Genomic DNA, 10,000 nt, shown 5'->3' on the forward strand with positions numbered 1-10,000 from the left:
GAGGCCATGCTCTGGAACGAACTAGTTAGTGTGGCAGAATTTTTAGGGAGTCACACGGACTCCTGCATATGTCAAATCAGGGAGCCCGACAGTAAATCTGGGAGTATTTGACTCCGGACTCCCGTTAATTTCGCACCCTGAGTACAGGTTAGGAATCATGAAAATGTCATGATTGAGCAATGCCCCTGATTAAGCAGTGAACACATCTGTAGTCGGCTTGTAGTAATTTCTTGTATAAAAAGTTTAACAATGTATCAAGCTATATCAATTAATTGCCATAATGTTTGGATGGAGAGCAATGCATTGTCACCAAAGAAAAACATTGGTACTATCACCAATAGTTTGTTGTACAGGCAGTAAGTTTTTGATAGTTGCAACATTAAAACATCTGGTTAGTTTATTTACTGCTAATGATATTTTTTGCCTGTTAATATGCTTGTAAATCATAATCGACACTGCCATCGTTGTAGGCATGGTACACCCAACCCATGGCTTACTATCTCAGTAGTATTGCAATAGTAAAGTTGCACCAAATAGGCACCCCTAAGTCGTACCTTACAAAGTTGTCGGCAAATAATGTGCGCTGTGTAATGTACACATCTTATAATACAGATGAGTTTAGTTCTAAAAATGTTTTCTGAGCGCATTCCGTTTAGAATTTGCTGAAAAGCCAAGAATTTGCCGTTTGCTTTTAAGATTAGGATCGGTTTACAACAAATGCACTTAAGAAAGTAGGAAGTTTGTTCTGCAAAAGATCACATTTATCCAAGGTCCTGTCCCTTTTATGTTATTTAAATAACATTTGTACCTATTGTTTTGTAAGGACATACGTCATTAAAGCAATGCACCCTTTTGTCTGAGGCCCTATAATAATCGTATTAGTACTGAAGTATCACTGACAATTATTGTTTATCTACTCTCTGTTCCCCTAATTTTACATTGTTCAAATGTTCTGTATAGTCTGTACAATGCCACACAAATAACACATAGTCGCAGGGTTAGAAATTTACTTTTTTGCCAGGCAGCATGCACTTTCTGTCAGAGAAACGGTCAAATAGCAAATTAGTATTTTCTGCCTTACTTGAAATAGAATCGGAAGTCTGATAGCACTTCTGTATCAAAATGTATTTCATGACAGGGTTCTGGCTGTGGTTGCCGGCAGTGAGTAGGGCCCACCCACTACTAGAGCTATAACCCTGGCACTGAATTCCCTGCCTATGACTGTTATAAGAGTACACTGTACTCTTCTTGTCTAGTTGAATAGAAGCAGTTACGTTAGTTAACACTTTTTCTCACGCATAGTGACTGTGCGCATTCGGTTGCTATTCATATGTCTAGATTTGTCTAATTCTGGGCCGAGAAAAAATAAGTGTAGATTATTAAAGGTTTAATTGAGGTAAGGCGTGATGTTATTCTTTGGCAGCCAGCATTGACAAATTTTACAAGGCATGAAATTTAGATTTTGTACATGAGCCTGCAGCGCATGTAACGAAAAAAATTGTGCAACCCTAACTCTCCAGAAGGTATTAGTCCTCAGTAATTTTGTTTGCAGTTTGAACAAGAAATGATCTAAGTTAACTTTCCAAATCACTCCCCTTGGTTCTTCTATTTTTTCCCCTAATAATATTAAATCATCTATGAATGGGAAATGAGCCATGATAGATGGTCCCCACTGTACACGCAACTGCTATAGGAAGGAACTTCACGCCAGTCAAATGTCTGACTGTATGTCAGGCTTCTTAGCTGTTTCATGCTCAAGCGGAGATGAGCTGACATATTAAATCTCTTCTAATTCGTCGTTTAGAGCGTTCAATCGAATATATACGCTCTAATTATAAATCTCGATCTGTCTCGTACCGCAGGCGCGCGCAATCTCGTTGCTATCCTTAGTGTTGTCGCGTAGTGAAATCTCAGCACTGCACGCTGCTGCCACCTGGCGCAGTGGGGAGTGGAATTGTATTGATTTACTGCAGGCTCTGACACCGTTAGCAGCGTCGTTATCGCTTTCACTTCAATCAATAGACTCAGACACGGCCCATACCGGCAGGTACTCGCACGTAATTGACAGTGACTAAATGAAGCATTCATAATATCTCTCTATGAATAATAAATAGGAAAAATAAAAATATAAAAATGAATAATAATTCTCCTATTATGTACTCTTGATAATATAGAACATGCAATGTAGTAAATCTATACCTACACCTAGAGGAAGTGGGAAGAGTGAGAGAGAGAGAGAGAGAGAGAGAGAGAGAGAGAGAGAGAGAGAGAGAGAGAGAGAGAGTGAGAGAGAGAGAGAGCGAGAGAGAGAGAAAGAGAGAAAAAGAGAAAAAAAAAAGAGGGAGCGAGAGAGAGAGAGAGAGAAAGAGTGCGAGAGAATGAGGAAAAGAGAGAGAGAGAGAGAAAGACAGAGCGAGAAAGAGAGAGGGCAGGAGAATGAGAGAGTGAGAGAGAGACTGATAGCGAAAGGGAGGGCTAAGAGACTGCGTGATACATACTACAAACTCTATACTAACTAGTAAATAAGCACCCCGGGCCTGTTATTCCCATTTCCCCCCGGATAATGTTGTTTACTTTCACTCGTACACCAATAATTTCACGTACCAAAACCTCGTACATAAATTTAGTTTTGTATAGTGAAAATATTTACTCGATTATTCAATCACAATTTTTATGAATTTTGAGTATGATAATCCCATTAATTATGCATATAAATACTCTGCCTATACACATACCTGTTAAATAAACACTTTGCCAAGTTGTATGCATGTATTATTCAAACTGTGTCCACATTCTAAGCACGTAATGGTTAAATTAATAATTGGATGGTAATTAGTCGATCATCAGTTGCTTCGATAAGAGTGAGGATTAATCTGGATTGTTGGACTGATTCCCACCCGCCACTAGTTAACATGATATATATATATATATACATTTAGCCAGCATGTGGAGATTGCTCTGTACACTAGCCATTTAACATGTCACAGTATCAAAATAAAGAGCCATATTAAATGCTACCAGAAAACATTCGGTTGAATCGTTCACTGCCACGTTATAGGTTGAGTGACCTACGCACAAATTGTCTGACTGACTCATGACAACTACATTTGCCAGGGCTAGCACATTTCTCTATGTAATTAAATATTGAAGGGTACCCCTGTGAAGTTCTTGTAGAAATTATTTAATTATATTTCGTACGACATGCAAGTAGTATAACTATGCCTTCGTGTGCACACGTGTATGATGTTTTATTGTGTATATTTAAAGCGCAGTCTGACACAGTTGTAAGAGCGTGTTGCAGGCATTCACGTAAAAAAACCTACTTGGTTTCTGTCTTCACCCAGTGACTTACTTTGCCACCAGGTTAAATGTGTTTGACAGGGCTGCAATAAACTTGTGAGGCATGTACGTGACTTGTACCTACATGGCGACTAACATCTCTGAACACTAGCAGCAAAATTGACCCTAATATACAGCAGCTTATGCGAGTCTACATCTCAAGTTCTCAACACAGTTGTATAGACATACGTTGTTACCATGCGAGTTCTTTACTTTATGATTCAGAAGCAGTCAGTCTTATAATGAGAATGATGCCAGTTTTGTATACGAAAGCGCATCTGTTTTTTAATTAACATTGTCTTTTAAATTATATATTTATGCTTAGCTACAAACATAACCCTAATTCCAACCTGCTGAGAAATATGAAAGGCGTTTTTCAGGAACGAATTTCATTCATATTTATTGAATAATATGTTTTATTTAAATATTGATTCGTTTTTGGACAGCCCACTCAGCCTCCACTGCGATGTCTCGTATACGTGACAAACGTTTTGTGCAACAATCAAACCAGGTCACACACACGTGTGTCTAGCCCCCCAGTCGTACGTGTCAGTTGCTTGAAGGCATATATGTCAGGTCAAGCCAGCTGACAATGCCTCACATTGCTACTCAGAATGACTAAGTAATAATATAATCATCGTCATTTTACTTGATGGTCATACGTCTTCACAGGTGAAAGGGCTGGTCCTTCGAAACGAGATCTGAGGAGGTGTGTCAATAAAGCACACGTGTTTATTGTATGTCTTGATGATTGATTATGTATCGAAAATATCAAAGGTAGGCCTATTCTGTATGTCATGCAGTTGATATTTATTGTGTAACACTGACGCTGAATTTTTTCGTGCATTGCGATAAAAAAATTCTGAATTAATAATATCAGGGCTATAGATGATGACACATTTGTGTTTCACACACGGTTTAAAATTAAAGATATTAACAATAACGCATGTGCTTATTTTTAAGATTCATGCAGTTGCACGTCTGCCAAATTTTCTTTGGACATTAGCTGAACAAATACAGTAATTCCGCGAGGCCGTGCTCCGGAACGAACTAGTTAGTATGGCAGAATTTTCAGGGACTGGGGAGTCACACGCACTCCTGCATATGTCAAATCAGGGAGTCCGACAGTAAATCAGGGAGTATTTGACTTCGGACTCCCGTTAATTTCGCACCCTGGACTCATATTATGAGACCTGATGTTATTACAGATGCAGCAGCAGTGACGTACACTCGTGAAGGACATATGTTTCGTTTATATTGTGCGCATCGTTTTTTTGTAGATACTGCATGTTATTGGAGGTGGGAATTATTGTGTCATTGCAGTGATTGTCCTAGAGACATCGCTTCTCCGTCCGTACTTTATAAACTAGTATAAGACATTAGAGAGAGAGAGAGAGTGAGAGAGAGAGTATCGGCAGGGGTGAGACAAATTTGTCACCATGTGCCGGCTAACCAAAAGAATAAGTGTGAGTGCATGAAGAATTCCTATCTATAATCCGCTAGTCAAGTGAAGAAAAAAAACAAGTGTAAGCTGGCTGATAGTAAATTCTTGAGGGTTATTAACCCAATTTCACGTTTGACCTATTGGGCTCGTATAGGGGTTGAAGTCAGTCAAGTACTGCCTTGGGTGTGTGTGTGTGTGTGTGTGGTTTTCGAAATTATAGGGCTTGTTGTAGGTATATAGTGGACCAACTGAAAACGTTAGTAGGTAGACCCATTCTTATATGCAACGAACCTTTACGTAACCTCTAAGACCATGTAAATGTGTTGTTGTTGTTGTTGCTTTTAAATTCGGATGAAAACATTTTTCTGCTATGCATGAAGCCATTTAAATATTTCATTTTACGACAAAAATACCATTCGGATTTTAAGTCAATCGAGTAACGTAGCCGTTTTTACTTACATTTCATTTGAGTCACACTGATTAGTGTCTTATTTGCTCAGTAAGGAAGAGAATGAGCTAACTTGTTGGCAATCATGTCTATACCCATACAAAAGCAAGTGTGGCATTTTCGGCTGTTTTATACGGGGTGCATTGAATGTAAACACATGTTCAAAGTCCTCATTGTTAACCCCAACCAATGAACATTGATTGTGAAATTATAACTTCGCAATTACTGATTTTATGTAATATACTACTTCACTACGTAGAATCTTTGGAATCAGTAGCCAAATTTTGGCCTATCTATAATACAATATTACTCCAGTTCCGAGCTTATCCAAACTTCACGGAAGTGCTTTTCAATACATCGGTCTGATTTATTGGTGAAATTTCTCTCTATAGTCTCAATATAAAATTTCTCCCTAGTCTCAATAAAATTTCTCCGGGCTAGTAAAATATTCAACGTTTTTCCCCCGACTCCGTGTGCGGTATAGAATTGTTATCACATTTCAAAGGGAGCTGTGAAAAAATGAATATTGGCGACCGTGCGTGCGTGCGTGCGTGCGTGCGTGCGTGCCAACGACCGTGCGTGCGTGCGTGCATGCCAGCGACCGTGCGTGCGTGCGTGCTTGCCAGCGACCATGCGTGTGTGCGTGCGTGCGTGCCGGCGACCGTGCGTGCGTGCGTGCCAGCGACCGTGCGTGCGTGCGTGCATGCCGGCGACCGTGCGTGCGTGCGTAGATTGAAATCGACATGCAAGTCAGGAATTCGCGGTCACTCGCCGTTTGTTATGCCCTATATGTTTAGCGAGACAGAGAGAGAAAAAAATACACGGTACCTAATTTCGCCCGTCTGTTTCTACGGCATTCACGCCCGTGTGTACGCTACTACTGTCATTCGTTTGACGGGGAGTTTCACTTAATAACTGCGCTTACACGCCGCCGGAGGCACACATTATGTAGTCGTAGCGGTAGTCAACGATTGCTTCGCAACACACATACGTACAGCACAGTATGAGAATACGCGCGCAGACGCGGAAGTGGAAAACGTGTGCTGTGCGTTCGCTTCTCGTTCCTAAACATTTGCAGTCGGATTAGCAGCCGAATAAATACGCGGAAAGATCGTATATCGGGGCGGGCTATGCGTACGCTATTCTTGTCGCCAATGCTTATCTGACTTGTTGCTGTGAAAACGTGTTGCACATTTAAACTGCGACACGTATCGGCGAGCGAATCAGCGAATTTTTGTCGTTCCCGATGAACGCTCTGGCACATCGTGAGGTACGGTATAGAGACGGAGCGGGCGGGCGGGCGGTAACGGAATTCGAATTGGGTTACCCGACGCGCTTGAGAGGTAGAATGGCCGTGTTTGCGGTAGATCGGGGGGACGGTGGGTGCGCTGAGCGTGAGCGTTAGTCAGGCGTTAGTCAGGCACTTCACTGGCACTTCACTTGGCCAGTCGTGCTGCCGGCGCGGCCAGTTTTTTTCTCTCGTCTTCCTCGACGGTGACTATCAGCGATTAACAGCTAGAGCCGTTGATGTCCGCAGGGGGCAAGCAGGCAAGCAGTAATTGTACAGCAATTCTTCACAGAGTCTTCGCGTTTGCTGGCAGTTTGGCGTCACTATATGTGGTTGAGAATATTATACTGAAAGAGAGAGAGAGAGGTGTATATCTATATAGGTGTTTACGAGACGTGTGAGTTTTAATTGGGATAACTGCCCTGCGAAAAACTTTCTCCGCGTGCGTTTGTGCGTATGCCGACGGTGATTCTACACAGCTACTAGCGGCTACGGGTGAAATTACGGAGCGTTGTTTAATGCCTCGCTTTTCAAACGTCGGCACGCAGGTGCGAGCTTTCGTGGTGATGCGAATCGCTCATAGAATTCGGTGAACAGCCGTGACTATAAACAACCAACCTTCGGAGAGTGTGTTACCGCCCTTCTGTGGATCGTAGGGTGGACGGCTGAGTGCGTATAGCAATTGACATAGCCATATAGATATAGCGCCCGTATAGGTTGGGCTGTTATATCTTGGATCTGTGTTAGTGTGGATCGCAGGGTGGACGGTTGAGTGCGTATAGCAGTTGATATAGCCATATAGCGCCCGTATAGTGTAGGGCTGTTATATCTTGGATCTGTGTTTGTGTGGATCGCTGGGTGGACGGCTGCGTACGTAGCAGCTCATATAGCTATATAGATATAGCGCCCGTATAAGGTTGGGCTGTGATATATCTTGCATCTGTGTTTAGTGCGCCACGCAGCTGCGGATAGTGAGGACACGGCAAGGAAGCCTCCAAGGCTCGCTAACACGATCCAAGTGACACTGAACAGTCGTGCGTTCCCGTGACGTCACGGGCGAAGGGACGCTTGGATGAAGCGTGACGATCGGGGATCGATCCTGGACGTTGTGCGGGGCGTTTGATCGGGATATAGAATCTACGCTGAAATTTTACCGTGCTTCACAGCAACGCTGTTGCGACACAGTGCACACAGTTGCTGTGCGGATTCTCGTGTTAAGTGTGAATTAAGTCTTGTCTATAGCGTGACTGTGTCTGTGATTTGCGGTTTTTGAGGTTCGTGGCGCGTACGTGTGAACTACCGCACGTTGTTGCGCTACGTCACGCGCGGAAATTTACGGCCGCCCTCACGAAAATCCGCTATAGGCTGGCAATTGTGTTACACTGCTGAACTGGTGTTCCATTAGCAGTCTTCGGCGGATTTCTGTCACACGGCTCCGAACTATTTAGCCGTAAATTTGTTCGTATTTGGCCAAGCGGCCAGCCCAACGGAAACCGCAAATCGGTGGCTTCGGCGGTGTTCAACATTATTACTTATCAGTCCGTCGGGTGTCCGGTCAAAACGCATCAATCCGCACAGACGCAATTATGAGCACTTAATCAGTCAGTCGCGCCAGCTTCCCGCGAGGATTCGTTTATTATTCAAAGCAGCGGCGTGCGGCCGAGTGCGCTCACGCAGTACCCCCTCCCCTCTCCCTCCTCTTCCTCCTCTTTCTCCTTCCTGGCTCACGCTTTGGCCACGTCATTCGCACAGCTTCATTACTCCGTGTCAGTGAGCATACGCTGCGGATTACGCGTGGACGCAGTGCAGCAAGGCTTCTGCCGTGGCTATACGCTGGCTTGCGAGAACACTGCGCGCGTGCGATGAGGTGCGTGTTACCTTAATGAGGATGACATCACTCGCCGATGGGGCGCAGCGATGCTGCGCTGGGGATTGAATAGCGGCGAGAACAAAGAGAAAGAGAGAGTCTCGTGTGAATAGGTGTGACTGTGCTGAGGGAGTATTGTGCGGACAGGGGCAGCAGCGCGTTGGGAGCACACCAGCTGGCGTGCACCGCGCTGAAGAAAGCTTGTTGCGTGCCGGCCGAGCTGCCACCCTTGAGCATTTAACCTGGTCATCTAAGCATCTTTGTTTACGTGTTGCTCTTAGAAAGGGGTTAAGTAGGTGCCGCCGTGCGGGACGCTATATGATATACCGGCGTGATCGGCGAGGGATACGTCGTTTCATTTACTTACCTTAGACGAATCGTTGAAGAACAGGCAGTGATAGCCTGCCTGATCGGTGTGGAAATCATTTGCCATTTACTGTTTTGCGAAACTTTGTGAAACACTGTGAAATACGGAGTGTAGTAGTATACAGTAGACGCGTAACTAGTGTCACCACGTGCGGATTTAAAACGAGGGCTTGTCGCGTATTCGCATGAGAATTTCCCCGTGAGAATCCCTCGTGAACGATGGGTCACATCGTGCCGAAACCCACCGTAGAGTCGCCGCCTCCGCCCGCGGTCCCCGAGTCGTACTCGGAGCAGCCGTACTGCGTCGAGGGGCGCGGCAGGAACATAGTGACGCGGTCGGAGAGCATGGTGTCGCGCAAGGCGGACAAGGTGAATCACATGTTTGCTCCGACGCGGGCGCTCACGTCGCACATACTCGACCACATCGTCGACTGCCGCAAGCCGGACAAGAAGATCTACAAAGTAAGTGATGCGGTGTAGATCTGCTATGTAGCGGATGCGGTGTAGATCTGCTATGTAGCGGATGCGGCGTAGATCTGCTACTTAGCGGATGTGGTGTAGATCCACTATGTAGCGAATGTGGTGTAGATCTGCTATGTAGCGGATGCGGCGTAGGTCTACTATGTAGCGGATGCGGCGTAGATCTGCTATGTAGCGGATGCGGCGTAGATCTGCTATGTAGCGGATGCGGCGTAGATCTGCTATGTAGCGGATGCGGTGTAGATCCACTATGAAGCGAATGTGGTGTAGATCTGCTATGTAGCGGATGCGGCGTAGATCTACTATGCAGCGGATGCGGCGTAGATCTGCTATGTAGCGGATGCGGCGTAGATCTGCTATGTATATAGCGGATGCGGTGTAGATCCACTATGTAGCGAATGTGGTATAGATCTACAATGTAGGGGATGCGGTGTAGATCTACAATGTAGGGGATGCGGTGTAGATCTACAATGTAGGGGATGCGGTATAGATCTGCTATGTAGGGGATGCGGTGTAGATCTACAATGTAGGGGATGCGGTATAGATCTGCTATGTAGGTGATGCATAGATCCACAAAGTAAGTGATACTGTGTAGATATACGGAGGAAATGATGCTGTGTAGATATACGGAGGAAATGATGCTGTGAAGATATACGGAGGAAATGATGCTGTGTAGATATACGGAGGAAATGATGCTGTGTAGATATACGAAGGAAATGATGCTGTGTAGATATACGGAGGAAATGATGCTGTGTAGATATACGGAGG

At 44.5% G+C, this 10,000-nt stretch overlaps 1 protein-coding gene across 2 annotated transcripts in view; it reads left to right on the forward strand.

The window, feature by feature from the left end:
* The window catches only part of LOC106806409 (MOB kinase activator 3B-like), a 29,984-nt gene that overhangs the window by 5,280 nt on the left and 14,704 nt on the right, over nucleotides 1-10,000 (forward strand). The window contains exon 1 of one of the 2 annotated variants that reach the window (XM_014808334.1): nucleotides 8,555-9,214. The exons of the other annotated variant lie outside the window; for it this stretch is intronic. Within the exon in view, the coding sequence (XP_014663820.1) occupies nucleotides 8,972-9,214 (243 nt within the window). The 5' untranslated portion in view covers nucleotides 8,555-8,971. Of the gene's footprint in view, nucleotides 1-8,554; nucleotides 9,215-10,000 lie in introns of those variants that run through there. 2 annotated transcript variants of the gene reach the window in all.

Source organism: Priapulus caudatus, unplaced genomic scaffold (assembly GCF_000485595.1).
Source record: "Priapulus caudatus unplaced genomic scaffold, Priapulus_caudatus-5.0.1 Scaffold158, whole genome shotgun sequence".
NCBI lineage: Eukaryota > Metazoa > Priapulida > Priapulimorpha > Priapulimorphida > Priapulidae > Priapulus > Priapulus caudatus.